Source organism: Carassius gibelio, chromosome A18, assembly GCF_023724105.1.
Source record: "Carassius gibelio isolate Cgi1373 ecotype wild population from Czech Republic chromosome A18, carGib1.2-hapl.c, whole genome shotgun sequence".
In the NCBI taxonomy this organism is placed as follows: domain Eukaryota; kingdom Metazoa; phylum Chordata; class Actinopteri; order Cypriniformes; family Cyprinidae; genus Carassius; species Carassius gibelio.
The window spans coordinates 5108739-5131204 of NC_068388.1; the positions used below are offsets into that span (position 1 = coordinate 5108739).

Below are 22466 nucleotides of genomic sequence, written 5' to 3' on the forward strand. Positions count from 1 at the left end.
ACACAGCAAACAAATTCACAATCGATATTATGAATTATGTTGAATGGTTGGGGGAGGGGTTATCAAGTCATGGAATGATTCACTCGAAAATGGCAATTCTGTCATTATTCACTCTTCTTCAGGACGCTCCAAGCCTGTGTGACGTTTGGAACTGCAGTCTTTACGTACTGTGACTGATTATATCCAAGCAAAAGAACCAAAAACACCATAAAAGCGTTCCACGTGACTCGTGAGCTATATCCCGAGTCTTCTGATTATAATCTTCTCCTCTAGTGTTCTTGAGAACCTGTGTGACTGAATCGGTGAGTCGGAGTTGAACTATGATTCGTAAAAGAATCAGTACAATTTGTGAACTGGTTTAACCGATTGAAAAGAACTGGCTCAAACGAATGATTCGTTCACTCGTCCAGTTCTTGAAATCGAATCACTGACTCGGTGATCTGTTTTCAAAGTTTCTCCAGCTAATCGCTCTCTTTTTATTTAATCTGTGAATAATGATATGATCTGTTAATCTCGTAAATGTGTTGTGTAAATATGTTTAATTTAGTACTGACACTAATCTTAAAGGTTAAATAAAATTAAAGCTTTTACCTCATGTGGTTTCCATTTCATTTTCTCTTTAAATAATTCTCATAAAATATTAAACAGAGGTGCATTGTTACCATGTATGGCAAACATGATGTTTGTGAGATACTGCTGTGACCTGACAGATGGTTAAGCATTGTTTGGTTTGAGCTGGCAAATCTTTTGTTAACCTGATATTTAAACTAGTACTAACAGACACGTATCTTGTGAGAAAAGTAAGTTTAAACGATGGTGAATTCATACAGAAGGCCCATTCTCCAGATATGCATATGTTGGTGTATTCCTGTTGTTAGCATGTGTCAGGATATATGCATCTGAGAAGAATTGCCCTTTTTGTCTGCACTGCTGCTTAAAAAGTGATGGTTTCAGCAGGTGGTTGTGACAGCAGAACAAGGGAATTGTCAGTCTCTTCTATGCTATATGTTCTTAACATGCCAAATATTTTTTGCACGCTTTTATAAATCTATAAACAGTCATTTCTAAATGCAGTAATAGACAGAATTTGTGTATTTTTACATTGTGACTGTGGTCTCACAATGTGTTTTATTGCATGGTGTGAAGAGCATTAATGCAATGCTTTAAGATACAGATTAAGAAATAAATTAATGTAAGAAGCTGGACGTGATTTGACCACCTGTTTGTTCTGCATTAGAACATGTGTTCAGGAAAAATAAACCTCTTGGGTGGCCTGAACTGACGTAGAGCGATACATTTGTAATGGCCAGAAAACCAGGGTGTAATTGTGCTGCATAACATGTGCTTTTGTTAAATGGGTCCTTCCGGTAGATTTCTGAGAATTTACATCAATAATGCATTGCTTTAAAATAATGTGAAAAAAATACATGCCTTTGTGTTATTTTCAGTTGTTGAAAAGGTTTTCTTGAAAAGGTTAGAGCAGAATAGTACAATGTGAATTAAAATACAGGGGAAAAACTTAAAGGAACAGTTCACCTAAAAAAAAAAAAAATGTTTAAATTGTACAAACTCTCCAGAATGAGTGCCAAACATCTGATAAAAGCATCACAATAATCCACAAGTAATCCACACCACTCCAGTCCATCAATTAATATCTTGTGAAGTGAAAAGCAATTACTGTTTGTGGCTAAAATGTGAGTCCTGTATCCATAGTATTGCTTTCACCAGTAATTAATCATCTTGTCTGAATCATTAGAGAAATTAGCAGAAAAGTAAAAAAAAAGAAAAAAAAAAGTACAGCGAAGTAAAAAAATCACTTCACAAGATACTGGACTGGTGTGGATTATTTGTGGATTATTTTGATGTTTTTATCAGATGTTTAGACTCATTCTGATGGCACCCATTCACTGCAGAGGATCCATTGTTGAGCAGTGATGTAATGTTAAATTTCTCAAAATCTGTTCCCATGAAGAAACCAACTCATGTACATCTTGGATGGCCTGAGGGTTAATGTTAACTTACATCATGTACTTAACCATTTTTATTTGTTGTGAGAGATACTGTAAATTATTAATTCTAAAGCACAAAAAATCGATGTATATATCCAAATATTTTTCAGTGCAACAAATATTTCCTTTTTGTGTTTTTGGATTAATTCTTTAATAATTTTTGATAAATACTTTTTCACCGTTTATAGTTTAGTGCATTTTTGCATTCCACAATTACTTTTATTTCTGTTCTTGAAAAAATGTACATGAAGACAAAAGAAAACAAACAAACAAACAAATAAAACACTTTTGGCTTCCCTTTCCATCTGTGTTTCAGACTTGTAAAGGAAGTGAAGAGTACTCAATAACTAATCCATTCAATTTGGAGCAACATAATCCAAGCTGCTATTCTGGATTCTTTCGATTGCTAGTATTAGTGCAGAAACAGACTTTTTCGAAAGGGAACTGAGGGAGAATTCCCACAGAGAGATGATGCAGGTGATCACTGTAACTTTGTCCTCCTGACAGCCAGAGACACCTGTCCCTAAGTCCCACACTGGTCCACTTAATGACACAGGGATGCCACTCTCCTGTGGAGAGGACAAGATATATGTTATGCTGTAATAAACAGTATATTTAGAAGCACACAAATGCATATGTTATAAAAGACATATACCATATTAAGGAATAGTTCGGCCCAAAAAAGAAAAATTATATTATTTACTCAACCTCATTTCATTAGTTGTGGTACGTGTTTTTTAAATTTATTTATTTATTTAAGTATTTATAATAGAGGCTTTGCAGACAAACAGGCCAAAATCGGCATGTTAGAATAATTTCTGAAGGATCGTGTGACTCTGAATACTTGAGTAATACATGCTGAAAATTCAGCTTTGTCATCACATGAATAAATTACATTTTCAAACATATTTAGCAGAAAACCACTATTTTAATTTGTCATAATATTTTACTGTTTTGTTGTATTTTTGATCAAATAATTGCAGCCTTAAGTGAGCATAAGATACTTCTTTCAAAATTTCTTATTGACCCCAAACATTCGAATAGTATTTGACAGACCTATGTTACATTTAAGATATATATATATATATTTTTTTAGTTCATATATTCCCTGAGAACTAAACAAGAAGGATAACAGGATATGTCAAAAAGTTTAGTGGCATTATAGCTTTGTTTTATGTGCCCTAACTGACTCAAGTCTGACTACTGGTGCCCCCTTAAAAAATAGGTTTGTGGTTCACTGATCTAAAATCGTTAATTGTTCCTAGCAGCAACTGTATAGTGTAAGTTTACACAAGTTCTTTAAAAAGAAAAAAAAAGCTTAGAGTCAAAGTTGTGATCCCCTGTCAGATGAGCGCTAATCCTCAGCCTGTAAAGGGATTACATAGCGTATTATAGGAGCGCAGGGAAATCTCTGAATGGACCTTGCAAATGGAAGTGAATGAAAGCACAAATTTGCTAAAATAAACTCATTATGATTACAGACAAATTACCTTTTTAGCAGAATTCATGTAAAGAACTGTGGCTGTTTCTTTTACTAGACTTTTTATCTAACATACAGTACTAGACAGATACCTTTTAATTCAAGATAACGCTGTTGGATGTTCCTTGAAAGATACATGAACAATTAGATAACACTTCACTTGAGGCCTGTATGTATTATATATTATAAAAGTATTCTTATTGCATTAATTATGCCCTCAAAATGCACCACTGTGTGTTCTCACGAATAACTGCAACATCATAGCTACACCTTTAAAGATATAAAAAAACAAGAACATTTTGATGCATAGCAAGAATAATGCAAGTACTCTAATATAATTGAACTTAAATTATAATTATGCTTAAAAGATCTAAAGCAATTAGCTGTACACTTTACAGTAGATACTTCTGTTATGCATTTTGCATCAGGCTTCAAGTTAAAGGAATAGTTACCCTAAAATAAAAATTTGCTAAATGTTTGTTTCCTTGTTGGAACAGATTTGGAGAAATGTAGCATTACATCACTTGCTCAGCAATGGATCCTCTGCAGTGAATGGGTGCCATCAAAATGAGAGTCCAAACAGCTGATAAAAACATCACAATAATCCACAAATAATCCATATCCCTCTAGTCCATAAATTAACATCTTGTGAAGCAGCAAGCTGATTGTTTGTAATCCATCATTGAGATGTTTTTAACATGCATAATGATAAAATTAGAGATCTCTTACCATGATATTGCTTTCTCCATGAAAAAGTCATCTGGTCTGAATCAGGAGAGAAAAATGCTCAGATCAAGCACACTTTACAAGTGGAAACTTTCTAAAACAGTTCGTGTGGATTTTGAAGTGGAAGGACAACATGGGGATGGACTATCTCACTTCAAGAAAGTGTAATTATGGATTATGGCTATATTCTGACCAGAAGTGACAGTTTAAAATAAAAGCTCTGTAATGATGGTTGCTTCTTACAAACAATCAGCTTTTTGCTTCAGAAGACATTCGCTGATGGATTGGAGTCGTGTACATTACTTGTGGATTATTGTGACGTTTTTATCAGCTTTTTGGACTTTTGGATGGCACCCATTCACTTGCAGAGGATCCATTGGTAAGCAAATAATGCAATGCTAAATTTATCCTAAACTGTTCCAGTTAAGAAACAAACTCACCAAAATCTTGGATGACCTGACAGTGAGTAAATTTTCAGCAAAATTTCATTTTTGGGTAAACTATTACTTTGTTAGACATTTAGACTTGGGCACATTAGTGAAGCATGGCGGTTGTGAGAAAGTTTACAGATTTCTTTCCACTATAAAACCTGGCAACATGTGTGGTTGCAAGTTTACTAGTGAACATCCTGTGTACTCAACATCCTGTGAGCCAGCCAAAGCCCTGTGAGTGAAGGAGGTCTGACTGGTAATGGCTTATTTACAGGGGTTTTTAAAGAGTGTGGGACTTTACATTGCTGGAGGCAACTTCTTGCAAACAGGATATTTTGACTTGGCAGACTTAGTTTAAAAAAGTGCTGCTATAACCATATCTGTCCATAGCCGCTGCTCGTTAGAAAGCACCTCATCCAGCAGATTGTCTCATTGCAACCTACATCTGTGCCTCTGTTTTTCCAGCCCCTGAGGAAAAAGGTCCATGACAGAACAATAGAATGAGCGCTAGAGGAGAAGAATGGAGGAGCCTATATTTAATTCAGAATTCTTTTTTCACTTCCCTGTTCAAATTCGGTTCTGGCCCCAATACAGAGAGCACCGGAGGGTTCTATTATACTAGTATTGAAGGTTTGGGTTCACGAATTAAACTTGGATGGCTGGTGTGGATATGTGTGCTTTTGTTCTTCTGGGAAAGAGAGTAAGTCCTTGGCCTCCTCTGCTACCACAAAACCACTGAACATTTGCTAGTCAGCTTCTTTTATGCAGACAGCAGTCTTTTGTTCCCTCACAAAAATAATACACGAGAGGGCAGAATGCTTTACAGAATATTTCTGTGCAGCATAAGTGAGTGAGAGTGACTGAGAATGTTTAATAAGTAAAGATAAAAAAAGGATTTAATATACACTGCATAATGTTTTTAGAAAAAGGCTTACTAACGCTGCAGTTTTTCTGTCAAAAATACAGCAAAAACAGTAATGTACTTGAAATATCATTACAATTTAAAATAACTGTATTCTATTTTAATATAAAAATGATTTTTTTCCACCTCCCTATTTTTGTGTTGTGAAAGCAAAATTGTCAGTATCCATTAGACCAGTCTTGATCCTTTAGAAATAATTTTAATTTGCTGATTTGGCATACAATTTTTCATTATTATCAAAGTTGAAAACAGTTGTGATGCTTAATATATTTGTGGAAACATTTATTTGATTAGTTGATGTTTAAAAATAAATAAATAAATAAATAAATAAAATAATAATAATTATAAGGAAAGGAAACATTTAATTTGAAGGAAATACCTTTTTTTATGTCCTCAAAAATATTTCGCTAAAATATAAAATGAATATTAAATAAAAACAATTTAGTGTTTCAAATAGGATCACAGTTCATAAATCCATTTCTTCAAGATATGTTACTTAATACTAACTTAATGATAAGATAGTTCTCTGATGGACTTCACACTTCACAAACACCTCCTGAATTTCTCATCATGGTTTTGGTAATTTTAGATCTGTGATCACAGAGGCCATGAAAGACATGTGACTTCATCCTGATGTCCATGAATTCACTCTCTTTTTCATCTTGCAGTGTATATAGGCACATCATGGAATATCATAAAGAAAGGGAGTTTCCTTTCAAATGTGGTTGTAGAGTAGTATTAATTATTCATATTAATTGGATGTTGTATAACCATTTGGAGCAGTCACTGGAACCAGAGACTTCCTAGAATTTTGCCTAATGTATAGCAGGAAGACAACCATTTATAGTTTAAAAGATGAACAGTTATACAAATAAGATTTTTTTTTTTTTTTTTTTGCTTTTATTTTGAAGTTCTTGCTAAATGTTCTTATTTTGCATATGCTTGCTGATAGTTTCCAGGTAGGAGCAATTTTCATGTTTTCCTGTCCTCTATCTGCTATGTTTGCAATGTCCAAGTTTATTGAGCATTTATCGGTTTTGACTTGCTTGATCAATTTTTGTGCCACGTCTTGGAAGGAATCTTGCTCAAATAAATGAGTGATTTGTGTAGTTTAAACCATCAGGTAAGGTCACACGAATTTCAAAGTAAGCACAGCACTTATAAAACCACAACAAGTGATCCCTAAAGCCATTTCTGATGGAAACTCGTTTTTAAGCGTCTTGTGTTTGCTCTGAAGGACAGGTTGTTAGTGCATTCACCAGGTTATTCATCTTGAGTAGGCTACTTGCTTGCAGTGTGCTAACTGACTATTTAGTTGTCTGTAGCTGCTTCGTACTATTTTTAAAACATGCATTTTAAAAGCACCTGTTATGAGATCACATTTGCTGTAACTTTTTTTTTTACTGCAAATTACTTTCAATTTGACTCACATATGTAGCTGTCTTCAGGACTGTGGTTTAGTTACTTGATTAAGACTTTAAGGTTTTTCCTTCATATTTTCTGACCCCTCTAGGTATATATTTAGATTGTAACTGTATTTTTAATATGAGTGCTTGTGTTTGCAGGATAAAAGAATGGGTAGATCAGCTGCAGCAGGAGCTGGTTTCTCTAGCAGACACAGCCAGCGCGGGGAATAATCTAAGACAGGTCAGAGATCCAATGGCCTTCACACTTTACCACGCAAACACACTCTCCTATACATCTTGAATGATGTGTTTTTTAATGTCTATTCACCCTAATAAATCATTAGTGAGAGTTATGCATGCTTAATTGTCAAAACAGCCATTACCAGTAAACCGTCATCTCATTACTTTATTACCAGAGGCCCTAATGAGTGTCTTTTTCTCTCCGTTATGGCAGATCTTTATGGATAATCAGAATTATTTCACTTTGAAAACAAATAATGCGGCACAGCTTGTGGAAACAGCGGCACGGAATATAGAAGATTTTTTGAAGAAGCGAGCCACAGCTCTAGAGGTAAAACCATCCTGCTTCATTTATTTGTTTATTGTTGCATAAGCATCAAATTATATACATCTACATGATATGTAAATGTGTTAACATAAAACTTTTAAAAAGTGTATCATATAACGCTGTGATTCATAGTACATAACAGAATACATAAAATATGAATCTCTCTCACACACACATACACATATATAAATAAATAATTTATGATTGAATAGGATAAATAGTTTGTGTATTTATGGGTAAAAGACGAGATGTCCCATTTTGGTGTCCACATGAAATTGCATGTATAAAAGTGATTTTATATGTATAGAAAGCATATTGAATGCAAGTGAAGTGTCTTCTTTAATGTTCCAGATTCAGCGTAACTGAATATTTACTTGAAAAAAATCATGGTAAAAATTAATGATCATTATTTTATGCTCAGAAATTTTTTAATTAAAACATATTCTAATGTATGAAAAAAAAAAAAAAAAAAAAAAAAAAAAAAAATATATATATATATATATATATATATATATATATATATATATATATATATATATATATATATATATATATATATATATATATATATATATATATATTTCTTTTTTAAGCTGTAATAAACTTTGTTTTGTTAGTGAAAATTCATTTTCATCTTTTTTTATTTTTAAATTAAAATTTTAATTTTTTATATTTTGTATACCCACATATAAAATACAGATTTTTAAAATACATATTCAAACAGACAGATAGATAGTCAGCTGTGATTTGTAAACCTGGTCGTAGGTCTAATTTTAGGAAGCTTGTTGAGTTGCTTGTTGTTTGGAGTTGAACAGATGCCCCATAGACTGCAAAATAAAATTGCATCTACCCTCTTCTAGCTCGTACTGACCTGCATCTGATCTAAGCATCAATGATTATGTGTGTGTGCTCTTGTTCACATGTGTGTCTGCGCACACGCCAGCTGGCATATCCTTTGGATGGCACAGCCACAGAAAGATGGATGCCTGCGGGTTATAATTGTTATCATCCTTTGAAAGATTCTGGTTGTCAGCACCCGCTGCAGCAGATGTTGTCAGGCTTTCCCTGGTTCACTGATGCCAATCTGCAGACCTGGAGGGGTTTGGCATGGCTGCTGTGTTTATGTGTGTGGGATTTGTCTATCCCTGGGTCCATTAGCATGCAGAGAAAGTCTCAGTAGTGGTCAAGGCTGTCGGCCGATGATTGTATTAGTTTGTGTGAATAATGTTGTTGTCTTTGCAGAGAGGCAGGAGAGGGAGAGGGATGTTTGGACCGGTTCTTCTCAGCCCATTACTCAGGTGTTCTCTCGTCTTTTAGTGACAGACAGACAGACCTTTGGGAATTTCCTCTCTCTTTCACTCACATCTGTCTCAATAAGACACTTGTGCTCTTGTTTCTCATCCCCCCAGCTCTCGTCCTCTCCAGAACATTGACTTAAATGTTTCACTAGAATAGTTTAAATCTTCTTTTACCTTACAATTTGTCACACTATTGCCTTAAATATACGGACAGGAAGATTAGCGCAGGCCGATGGAGTGATGGTTTCATTTGAGGTTTTGCAAGACTGGATATTGATTCTTTTTCTTGGAAATGCCAGAGGGAAGTCCTTTGCTAAGACACTAATGAGGAGATGTTTTGCTACTGTATTTAGCTGTATATAAAGGCTTTTGGTGTGAACAGTATTGATTGCTTTTATTTATATTTTTTCTTATTTTTTTGTGATGTCATTAAGCAAAGGGTGAGTAAAAAACTTTGTCATGTAATTCACCCTGTGTTGTTCGTGTTTGAATGACATCTCAAATCAGATGTATGCTCTTGCTTTTCATTAGCATTCAGGTTTACACCTAGTGGACTATCAAATCTTGATAGAAGTGTTTTATTTAAGTAATATTTGTTAAATATTTGTATTAATATTTTTTAATTAGCTTCATATTGTTCAGTTTTAATTTGATTGTCATTTATTAAATTTTATGTGCTTTAAAAAATAGTACTAATCAATAGTATAACCAATTAATATTTTTTTTTAGTTCAGTTTTAGTTACTTAGTTTTGTTGCTGTTTATTTTTTTTTTCTTCTCTTTTTTTGCAATTAATCTTAAACAACTCCCCATTACTGTAGAATGTTTGGCATTGGAAATCTAACTGACAGTGATGACTTTATTATATTTTGCGTACTGAATTGTGATTTGTCTTTTGCATTAATTTGCATAGATGCATTTTTATTTTATTTTTTTTGCATCTATTTAACCTTACTCGCCCTTACACTACAAAGATGGTGTCAAGCTCTGTGCTGATTCTCATGCACAGCTGACAAGATTCTGAGCTCTGATTCGGCTTTTCGTTGACAGAACTAAAGCTTAGAATCTAATCTTGGCTAAAACTTTAACACCATTATTTCTCTTCTTCCAAGCCACTGCTATTTCCTTAAGGAAATGCAAATCTATTATTTTCCCCAAAAATCCTTTCCAGTTTGTTTTTGTGATTTAAAAAAAATATTTAATCGGAGGCATAGCTTCCTCTAAAGCTCCCGTCAGCTGACTAAATAAAGGACTACTTTAGCATCTGTCTCTCTCTGAAAACACAGACACAAACCCTCAGCTTTCTCCGCTTCAACTTCTGTGATCTGCTTTGATAATGTAGATGAAACGCTGCACAGCTTGGTTTCAAGCTTGGGAACGGATGCTTGTGTGTCACACGTGCTCTAAGGCTCTTTTCCTCATTATGGTGTGTTTTTAATAATCACAGGTCAACAGCCACTAGAGATAGCTCTGCAGCGTGTAAATAAATTGCTGCCTCTCACATGTGTTGTGTTGTCTTTATTTGTTAGGTATGTGACTGTTTACCAGGAGCGAGCTTTGACTTTTCCTGGTGTGTGGAAAGGTGGAAATCATAACTGTGGTTAATATCTGTGCATTTGTCTTTATAATAACAACAGCAACAACAACAACAAATTATTATTAATAAGACATTGTATTTCTTTTATTTATAATAATTTAAAAAAAGATTTATGATTATTATTTCATTATAAATTATTCTATAAAAGTAATACAATGTTGATTAATCTAATAAAAAATAGATTATTCTTATTTGTTATATCGATTGAAAATATTTAGAATATATATTAATCTGATTATTAAAAACACTATACATTTTCATTTAAAATAATTTTAAATTACAATTAAAATAATAATAATACATTCATATGATTAATGTTCTTCTTGTACTTATTATTATTATTATTATTTGTAATTATTCAGAATTTATATTAATACTAATATTAAACATACACTATTCATTTTTATTTAAAATAATTTAAAATGCCATAATAATAATAATAATAATAATAATAATAATAATAATACATTATTATTATTACATTTTATTTTAATATTGTTATTTGCAATACTGTTAATTTTTATTTAGAATAATTTACAATTACAATAACAACAATAATAATAATAACAATCAGATCTCAAAAATCTCAGCTTATATATATATATATATATATATATATATATATATATATATATATATATATATATATATATATATATATATATATATATATATATATAATATAATATAATATAATGCAAAAAAACAACAACATTGTTTTAAATAGAAAATTGCTAAGTTGAAGCATTTTCACTAGTGGTGTCACATACTGTATTTGAAATCGTAAGACAGGGATCAGAGCCAGGTTACAACCATCATCCTTTTCAGCTGTGACTGTATTTGTATGTGTGCGTGCAGGGGGCTAAGGTAATCGATCCTAAGGCTTGGTTGTCTGAGACTTGTCCGGTCTCAGCCCTGTGTTTGATTCTGTCTGGTTTGACATGCATTATTAAACAGCCCTCTCCTCCCCTTGATCAACACCGTATCTGAGATAACCAGCCTCCAGCCGGCTACACTCATCCTGGGGCATGTTGGTGCTCAGCAGGTCGTACACTTAAGTGGCCGTACTGAGCCGCAGGGTCCTGTCGCACGCTGGGCTCAGGAAGGATCCTCTCCACCATCTGTATATCCCATAATTCCCATGACTTCAAATTATTTCGGATGCTTTACTGAGACCAGACGCCCCATCATATGTTACTGTTTGCTGCTCGTGCCTACAGTCCAACTTTTCCCAGCTACTGAAATGTTTACTGCCTAATTAAAAGGCATTTGTTCCATCTGTGGGATGAAGTTTTTTTGGTTGTTTAATAATTTTCTCTAGATTGTACATATTTGTCTGTTCGGTCCTGCAAAGTAGAAATGTTCATCGCCTAATTGACTTACATTTCCCCAATCTGTAGTGGGGGCTGTTCCGATTTTCACAGTTCTGTCCATATTTTTCTGTTAACAGATCTCATAAGAGACGATGTTGAATATCGTACTGAGACCAAGCAGAATTACTGTGGAAATGATTGCTTCTAGGCATTGCACTCCAGTAAATATCCATTTTGTCATGCAGTGGAAGTTGTAATTTTTCACCTAATTGTTATCTACAGAAAATCATAGTGAATAATTCACCCCACTTCATATTCCTATTTATAATAGATGTGAGGCGTTTGTTTGAGAATAGATCATTGTTGTCCCTGTGCTGTTTGAGAGGTTTGTGAGAGGGGGATGGATAGCTAGATCAGAGAATTATCTAATAGAAGCATTCAATGTTCAGCTGTTTTATAATGATTTGTTTGAAGTTTAATTCCACCCTTTTACTAGAAAAAGGAGAATGACGTTGTAATAAAAAGTACCAGCCTGATATATGAGCAGATATGTGGATTCATCTCTTAAAAACAATTATTTCTCCATAAATTAAAAAGAAGGCATCGCCCCAAAAATATGTAAATATGTTTATATGTATACAGTACATACATGTAAATTGTGCAATCAAAAGCAAAAGCTCTATATATCTATGCATAATAAAATGAATTTGTTTGTATGTGTATGTGTATATATATATGTACTGTATATGTGTGTGTGTGTGTAATTTTGCCATTTAAAGTTATCGTATTTACCCCCAAAATTAATTACTTTATTGCATTTATCATTGTCCATGATGATTTGATTATGGTTGAAAAGGGGTGGAACATTTCTGAAACTTTTTTAGGATTTTTTTTGGAAAGTTTCCTGGAGATTTATTGGAAATGTTCTGCCCCTATACGCATTCCTAGATTTTATTCTCATTTGTAGTAATTTGTAACTGCAGCACAGTAAAAAAATTATTAATTATCAAGGTTTTTGTTGTGATGCAAAATATTTTGCAAATGACAATAATAACAATGCCTTTTTTGTATTACGGTAATGTCAATGGTGGTATACTTTTATTTTTTCCACAAAATATAATTTTTTCTTTCTAACATGACCCCAGTTAATGAATCATACTCAGTTCTTGACCCGTTTAATCTTATTGAAATTATTACAGTGCCAGCGGTGACATCTAAGCGATATGGCTTTTGTCCTCCAGTTCTTGTGTTGGTGTTTATTAAGTCTGGCCGTGTTATTTATTTTGGATAATGAGTGCTGGGTGTGGATCTTCTCAAAAACTGAATTATTAATGTATTTTTGTGTTTGACTGTTTATAAGAGCCATGTGAAAAGTAATTACAAGCTGAATAAAATCACCTTCATATGTGTACGTGGGAGAGAGTTGTACACGCAGGATTGAAGCAAGGCTTGGGGCAAAGCTATTGTCTCTTGCTTATGGTCTTCGTTTGACACTTGAAATGATTTCTCTGCCCCGTGTGCATGCATCCCAATCTGCCTGTTCTCTGTCAGATCATTAAGCACAGCTAAAGTGTGATCCTTCTGACACCATCTCAAATTGGGATCCCTCACCTCTAGGCGAAATATGTCCTTTCTTATAGACAAATGGCATGAAGTCCACCCCCAGAGGAGACTTTTATTGCTCAAAGGTTGCTCTGTCTGCTCGGAAGAATTAAAGTCAGCATGAAATCAAAATGTATGTTGTTTTGTTTCTTGATACATTTCCTGGTGCATTATTCAACAGGGTGCATTCTAAATTGCATTCATAACCAAGTGGATTAATGTTAATGCATGAACACTAGAAACTTTACTATTGGAATACTCCCATATTCAATGAGAAAAACAAAGCAGGGAAAGACTTACTTTTGAAGTTGATAGGATGGTGAAAACTGGAAGTGACATGGGTTGATAATTTGTTAATACACTACCATTTAAATGTTTTGGGTCAGTAAGATAATTTATGTTTTTTAAAAGAAAATTACAATTAAATTAAATTTAATTAATAAAAATCCTAATTATAAATGGTGTTTTCTATTCTAGTAAATTTTTCTTCTGATGTTTCTCCTAAAATGTATTTAAATAGACATAGCATGACTTATTTGAGGGTATGTAAAATTAATGTTGGTATTTAAAATTTCTGGATATTTGGAGAATTGTTCTAGAAGTTAAAAGTGGAATATTCAATATGACTTTGAATTTTTGACTTTTTGAATTGTGGATAAATCTGTTTATGACATTTAAATATCCTATATATTGAGTTTTTTTTTTCTTTTTTGTAGACTCCATTTGATTTAGTCTAATTGATGTTAGTCGAATTGCTTTCTAGAAGAGACAATAGAGTTATGAGATCAAATTTTTCTTGCTTAGAAGAACTCAAGATGAGAAAATAAAAATCAAACACTGCCTATGTGTGCTCTCCAACATAAATCTGGATGTTTTCACATATCTGCCAGACTGTGATATCGGTTATGTAATCTAACGTCTGTCAGACGCCACTTATCTGGTGCCGTTTGCTCTATTTTCAGTGGCGTTATATACATAAGTCGTATCGTCTCTCGTTTTATTGGTGTTTCATCTTGTTATGTGTGTGTGTGTGTGTGTGGGACATCAGCTTGCACCCTTGTGTGTGTGTGTGTTTGTGGCTTGTAATGAGTGTGCTTGATTACTGAATCTGTGTCTGGAGCAGATGCTGCCTTTCGTCCTTCTGTGAATATCCTCACATCAAACGGGAGCAGCCCAGAGGAACTTTCACTCGCATTACACACATGTAATCAACCGTCGGAGCCACACAACAGTTCTTTTCAAAGCAAAAGCTGACAGAGAATGCAGTCTTGAACAGCACAGGATGATATACTCAGCATAGCTGAACATAGCTCAGCTACGTAAAAATATGTTGTACGTGGCTACGGGGTTGTCTTGAAAAGATCATGTTCGGATGTCTCTGCAAGCGACCAGCAGTTTCATATCAATGCACGCTGTGTATTGAGGATTTTTAATAAGCCCTGACAGCTCAGTGAAATCTGCGTTATATTTTGTTGTTTATTTTTCTATTTTACTTTGTTCTCTAATGGAGTTGTTAATTCACAGATCAGATTCCCATTTAATTGACATGTTATCAGGCTTGGACTGCTTATCTGTGCTGTTTTATGGAAGGACTCATTCCTGTATAAAGGATTTCAAAGGTATTCAAACATTTAACATTTGATTTAAAGATGGTGTGTGTACAGGTGCATCTAAAAAATTTGAATATCATGGAAATGTTCATTTTTTGTAATTTAATAAAAAAAAAAAAAACTCTTATATTCTAGATTCATTGCACACTGTAACAATATAAAACATGATCATCGGGAAGAAGGAGGCGGGAACCGGCGGACAATCAAATTATATTTTAATAATCAAAATAAAGGCAAAACAGCCCGTCAGTCCCCCTCCCCATTCTTCACACACACAAACTGAAATATTTCAGGAGTTTTTTTTTTTATTCTGATGGTTATAATTTGCAGCTTAGGAAAATAAAAATTTCAGTATCTCAGAAAATTTGAATATTTTCCCAAAGATCAATCAAAAAAAGATTTACAAAACAGAAATATTCAAGATCTCAAAAGAAGGGTTAATTATGCACTCAATACTTGGTTGGGCTCCTTTTGCACAAATTACTGCTTCAATGCGGCATCGCATGGAGGCGATCAGCCTGTGGCACTTCTGAGGCGTTATTGAATTCCAGGTTGCTTTGATAGGGGCCTTCAGCTCCTCTGTATTGTTTGTCAGATGTTACTTATCTTCCTCTTCACAATACCCCATAGATTGTCTGTGAGGTTCAGGTTAGGTGAGTTGGCTCGCCAATCAAGCACAGTAATATCATGGTCAGCAAACCACTTGCAAGTGTTTTTTTGCACAGTGGGCAGGTGCTAAAGTCCTGCTACAAAATGAAATCAGCATCTCCATAAATCAGATGTAAGCATAAAGTGCTCCAAAATCTCCTGGTAGATGGCTGAATTGACTTTGGACTTGATTTAAACACTATGGACCAACACCAGCAGACGTCACAGCTCCCCAAATCACCACTGACTTCAGAAACTTCACACTGGACTTCAAGCAGCTTGGATTCTGTGCCTCTACTGTCTTAATCCGGACCTTGATTTCTAAACGAAATGATACATTTACTTTCATTTGAAAAGAAGACTTTGGACCACTGAGCAACTGTCCAGTTCTTTATCTCCTTACCCCAGGTGAAATGCTTCTGATGCTTTTGTTGTTGTTGTAGTTTTTCTGGTTCAGGAGTGGCTTGGTTCTAGGAATGTGACAGCTGTAGCCTTTTTCCTGAAGACTTCTGAGTGTGGTGACTCTTGATGCGATGACTCCGGCTTCAGTCCACTCCTTGTAAAACTCTCCCAAGTTCTTGAATCAACTTTTCCTGACAATCTTTCCAAGGCTGTGGCCATCCCTAGTGCTGGTGCACCTTTTCCTACCACATTTTTTCCTTCCAGTCAACTTTCTATGAATATATTTTGATACAGCACTCTGTGAACAGCCAGCCCTTTCAGCAATGACTTTCTGTGGCTTACCCTCCTTGTGGAAGGCGTTGATGATTGTCTTCTGGATGACTGTCAAATCATTAGTCTTTCCCATAATTGTGGTTGCATCTTCTAAACTAGCCCAAGAGGTACCCAGTATTTATACAAAACAAATCAATCAAACTAATTAAGTTCAAAATGGAAATTCAAATTTTTTTTTTAAATACTGAATTTTTAATTTTCCTAAGCTGTAAGTCTGAACCATCATAATTAAAGGAAAACTCTTTAAATGTTTCAGTTTGTGTGCAATGAATCTAAAAATATAAGAAAGTTTGCTTTTTTTATTAAATTACAAAAAATACATACCTTTTTCATGATATAATTTTTTTTTAGATGCACCTGTATGTGTGTGTGTTCCCAACTTAAAGGAACAGTTCATCCAAAAATGTAAATTGTTATAATATACTAACTCTCATGTTATTCCAACCTGTATGGCCTATTTGCTTCCAAAGGCCACAAAAAATGAAATATTCACACTTCTCTTTTCCATGCAGTGAAAGGGAATGATGACCAGTGGCTTTCAAGTTCCATGAATAAAGTATGAATGAATAAATAAAACGCTACAAGACACGTTACAACTCATGTGTTATAATAATTTACATATGAATATTAGCATATAAGAGTGATTTTTGAAGGATCACGTGACAATGAAGACTGAAGTAATGATGCCAAAAAATAATTCACAGTCACACAAATAAATTACATTTTAAAATATATTCATATAGGGGATGGTTCATTTAAAAATAAAAATGTATGAAAGAAGAATGTCATATACACCTATACAGTATGATGGCTTAAGGTTGAGTAAATGGGGTAATTACATTTTTTTTGGTGAACTCTCTATAAGTTTCACTATATTTACCATTTTCACAATATTACTGTTTTTACTATCTTTTTGATCAAATAAATGCGGTCTTGGTGATACCTTAAAACATTAAACAAATCTTTGCCAACTTGATCTTTTGAACAGCTGCACATTGAGAATTAGTTATGCAAATTAATGCAATTGAACTAAGACCAGTTGGAAGCTGGCAAGCACATAATGTCATTGTTGGGTAGATTCTAAGTGTCTTTATGACAAAATGACTGTAAATATCCATTGTTAACTCTTTTCAGGCACGTTAACCTATAATATAAAATTACTTACCTGCTATAGTTGTCGCAGCACATAATATCGGGATGGGAGAAATTATATTGCAGTTTATTTTATAGTAAAAATCACACACTTCACTTTTAATGCTTGCTATTCAACTATTTGAATGATCCCTCAGTAGCGATCATTGAATGGACTTTGTTATGCTGTATTGGGGTCACTTTGTCATGATTTGTCTGAGCTGTAATTATAGTGTTGTGACTGAGTGAAAGTGAGAGTGAGAGTGTGTGTGTGGGTGGTCGTGTGTGTGGTGATTTGCAATCATGAGATAAATGAGTACACACTCACGACAACAAGTAATAACCGTTGGTGATGGTTCATCTTTATTGTGCCCAGCAGTGTGTGCTGGCCTTTGTGAAAGGCCACTGGGAAGAGGGAATCTATCCCTAGAGCTCAGTTAGGCCACAGACAGCCCCATAAATCCTCTACTCTAATACTCCCAGATTCGTCTCTATTGGCCAATGCACCAAATTGGATGCTTTGCATTCTCGGCCTGCTTCACTTGAGACACATGCTGTCTGAAGTCTGAACCACCAACACTAGTTCTGTCTTTCTTTCTGTGATTCTTTTTCTTATCTCAGAAATCTCAGCCCCTTCTGTTTATGTCTTGATGCATGGTTGGATGATAGATACTCATGAAGAAATTATGTCATAAAATTATAGAAAAGTAAAAAAATATTGACCATTGTTAATAGGCAGCAAGAGTATGGTTTTATAAAATTAATGTGGCATAGCTCACATTATTTGGTCTATAATGATACCTGTTTATATTAAAATGTCTGACTTTTGCAGACTTGACTATTTTTTTTTTTTTTTTTTTTGGCAGGTGGTGTTTTTCTTTGGGGCAAAATCTAGACTTAATTTCAGAAAAAAAAAAAAAAAACGACAACGGAGAGATATTAAAAAGATCTCATTTGTTATTTTTATTCATTTACACAATTCTATTTTATTTTATTTGTCTGCTTCACTGATTTTTTCATCAGTATTTTAGACTTATTTTCTGGTAAAATATCTTAATATCTTTAAAGCACAATTAAATGTTTTTAATAAAGCAAAATTGAATACAATTGTAGTACTTCTTATAAATTTAAAGAGGTTTATTGTTTCAAGATGGGGGTGGGTTAAATTCGGAATACATTTCCCTACATGGATCAGTGAAAGTAATCCATCAATACACGATTCACTATGATCATTCAAGTCACTCTAAAATGACGACACGCCCACAGCAGCAGAACTGTACAAATACTGGACATCCACACACCATGCCAAAGTATTATCAAACCACACACACACCTCCATAACAATGAGCATGAATCAATACTCGACAAATAATTAAGCACTCACCTGTCACTTGTAAATAAAGTCTGTGCGTCTGTCATTCCATGTCCCTTTACTTGTATTAAAAAAAAATTAAACGGACAAATTACTTGTTGTGCTCAGTGCTAGCTGTTAGCCACTCATAGGTGCAATCTTTGAAATGGCGAACAAAACCGTTGTTAGCGAATTCAGGGTTAAGGCAGTCCCTCCAGAAAAACGTGATTATGCGATCGCCTGATTTAATGCATAATCAGCCAAAGGCCGCATATTTATGCAGGGTTGCATTTTTCAAATATGCCGCTCTTTTGCCGCATAAATTGCCGATTTCAGAAAGCAAAATATGCGGGGCTAGCATGATTTCATAATCCCTGTATTTTCGTTGCCAAAAACTCACATATATATTAGCAGAAAGTTGAAAAACTTATGAAGTGACATAATTACGTGACGTGAACATTATCTGCAAACCGGTGAAACAAGGGTGAAACTTGAAGCGCGCAAATCATTCTTATTTGCCAACAAAAATAAGCGCAAAAGAACGTGCGAAGCAGTTTCCCAATCTGTTACATGACAGTGCAGCCAAATTATATTGTGAGAACTTGCGAAAACTGCGGTTTGATGAAATAGAGAAAAAAAGGTGATACCCCCAACACCCCCTTCTCACTAGGCTACTAACACTGTTGTAGTTTCATTCAGAAGTTGATGCAACTTTACAGTTGTAAGATTGCACTTTTTTGTTACAGAACAGTACCAAAAACTTACAGTTGTAATTATATTAGTAGTATGTCAAATAATTTACGTTGCAGTAAGAGATTGCAACTTAAATATTCTGTGATTTAGTATGCTCGCTTATCATAGGAAGCAATAAAAAATTGCTCTTTACATTAAGGTAGTAGCCTAGTGAGAAAAAGGTGTTGGGGGAATCACTTTTTTTTCTCTTTTTCATCAAACCGCAGTTTTTGCAAGTTCACGCAATTTCATCACATAAAATTGCAAAAATATCCTGCATATTCCATCGCATTTTTTAAGAAACCGTGCCGCAAAATCAAGGAAAAAGCGGCAACAAGGTCAGGTGTAGGTGACAGCGGCTTGGAAATTCCCAACTAAATGATGGATGCAGTGTTGCCAAATTGGGCTAAAGTTTTCTCAAGTAAAGTATAGATACCCAAAATTTCCACTTAAGTAAGGTAACGAATATTTGTACTTCGTTACTTGACACCTCTCATATATATATATATATATATATATTTATATATGTATATGTAAATGTGTGTGTGTGTGTGTGTGTGTGTATTTGTTTGATTTCATCTTTATTTGATTATTTAATTATTATTAATTTATTAGATTTATTAACAATTATTTATTTGATTATTCGATGTTGTTTATGTGTTTTATAGGTGTAAGTTGTTTAGACTAAAATACTGATTAAGGACAAATACATTCATTTATTTATTGGTCATTGTTTTACATGGCTTAATATCCCTGGTTGTAAATTGGTGTGTGGTGTCACAGGATGCAGGCTGTTGTAAATGGCTCATTGATTTTCAGGCGAGTTGGACTAGAGGGACGTATCTGTCTCTTTGCTCTAGCCTATGGGCTTCTTCATTAGCGAGGGGGCTGTCGATAACGGCATGTGTGTGAAGGTAGCCGGAGGCCCACTGATGAGGGCAGGGCAAGAGCGATGGATGCTCGGCACACTCTGTTTGCTTCTGAGTCGCAGCTGTCTGAGCTCCTCTACATCCATATGCATCAAACACTTCTCCCCGAACAGATGCGATTACGCTGCACGGCATTGAGAGCTTGGGAAATGAACTGTGCACTGTATAGCTCCCGGGAAACTTTTCATGGAGTGTGTCCTCGAAACAGTTTTTTATTTTTTTTTTGTTAACTTTTGGAGGTTTAGGGTAATGTACTGGTAATGTACCTGAAGCCAAGGAAAATAATAGGTAGATAAAATATCAACCATAAAATTGCATGATAGTAGATTAGGACCTGTTATCTGTGTCCATGTTATTATTGGCCAAGGGATTTCTCCAATCAGGCGTCACACTAAACCATCTGCCTAATGTTGGCTGCCGTGTTTAACGATTATGCCCCTTAAATAATGGAACCAGACGTAATGTCTTGGAGGTAATTGGATCGTTCCTCTCATCTCCTCTGGGGGAAAAGAAAAGCAGTGTTTCAGTGTTTCGATCCAGTCATGAATGCAACATTATTGTCAGCCTGAGTATCCCCAGGGAGTATCTGCATTATTAAAGTCACCTTTCTACCGACTTCCATCACCATAATCAACTGCCATCTCTGGATTGCCAGGTTATTTGAATATTCCATTTGCAATTGTTAAAGAATCTTTAGTTGACAGTAGTGGATAATCCTATCATAACACTTCTTCTCGTGCTGCTTTCGCCCAATTCGTGTGTTAATCCGGCATGCACACAGACTTCATTAGACTTCAAAAAGCTGTCTTAATAAATTAAATGACATGGAGAAGTTACTCAGACTGTGATGCACTGATATTGTGCTGTTTGTGTGGTTGCCAGGTTGTTGCTATGAAGTTTTCTGAGGAGGGTTTACTGCCCTTGAATTTAAACTGTCAGTTTAAATAATAAAACAAATATATATTTGATTCAGACTTTGAAGATGAATTACTAAATCTAGCATTGATAAAAAATATACAAAGTAAGTTTATGTACTATATGTATTTATTTATTGCCATTTATAGTATCAATTTAGTTTTTTTTACAATAATAATTGTATTAAAAACAATGCATATTTTGAAGCTAAATAAATAATAATAATAGTATATTATTATTATTATTTTGTACAAATATTATAATACATTTGTTTTTTATTTATGAGTTTTTTTTCCCATCACTTTACTTAATTTAAAAGCTTGTTTTATTTTTGCAAATAATTACAACTGAATGTCCTTGCCTAAACATCTGCCATGGCAGTGCTCCATATTAGTGTGGGGGTTTGACGCTGCAGTCCATCACCACAGGGCAGAGGACATCTTCATCTGTGAATAGACGTGCACATCAGATCTTGAATCATTTATGAAACTCACCACTGCCCAGGAGAGCAGCCCCAAACAGGATTTATGAATGACTGCTGTAACTCAATGACGACTCTCAGCCAAAGTTTCCCATTAGAAAGCAATATACCTTTGGCCTTGCTTAGTTTATAGCCTGTGTCACGTTGCGGTCTGTCTGGGTCTTTGTTTTGGAATAATTGACCAACTGTACTGTAAGGTCACCGGAGTGCATTCAGGTGACAGGAAGGTGAACTTTAGATAGTTTTTGCTATATTCTTATCGGGATGCACTGAAGAAAAAGCATCGTGTTTGTTGCTGGTTTTCAGGATGCGTGCAGAATAAATGAGGCTGTCAGTTGCGCTGAGTATTTGTGCAGCAGGTAGCTTTGCTTTCTGGAAGCAAATGAGAAGCTTAATGTAAATCACAAAAAAAGATGAATGCATCCGTGTGATCTCAGGCCTCTGAGTGTCATTTGTTCTTTTGTCATGTGTATAGAATAATCCAGGGTTGATGGGAGTGATAGTATAGTAGTGGTGAGTTCCTTCTCTATCTCCTTCTCTCTCTTCTCATTCAGAGATGTATTTGTTTCACCTTTATGTGATG

At 34.5% G+C, this 22466-nt stretch overlaps 1 protein-coding gene across 2 annotated transcripts in view; it reads left to right on the forward strand.

Annotated features, from left to right (window-relative positions):
* LOC127934749 (voltage-dependent calcium channel subunit alpha-2/delta-1-like) overlaps positions 1-22466 on the forward strand; it is a 92517-nt gene that overhangs the window by 9085 nt on the left and 60966 nt on the right. For both annotated transcript variants that reach the window (XM_052532321.1, XM_052532320.1), the window contains exons 2-3: positions 7134-7215; positions 7429-7545. In XM_052532321.1, coding sequence (XP_052388281.1) covers positions 7435-7545 — 111 coding nt within the window. In that variant the 5' untranslated portion in view covers positions 7134-7215; positions 7429-7434. The remainder of the gene's footprint in view (positions 1-7133; positions 7216-7428; positions 7546-22466) is intronic.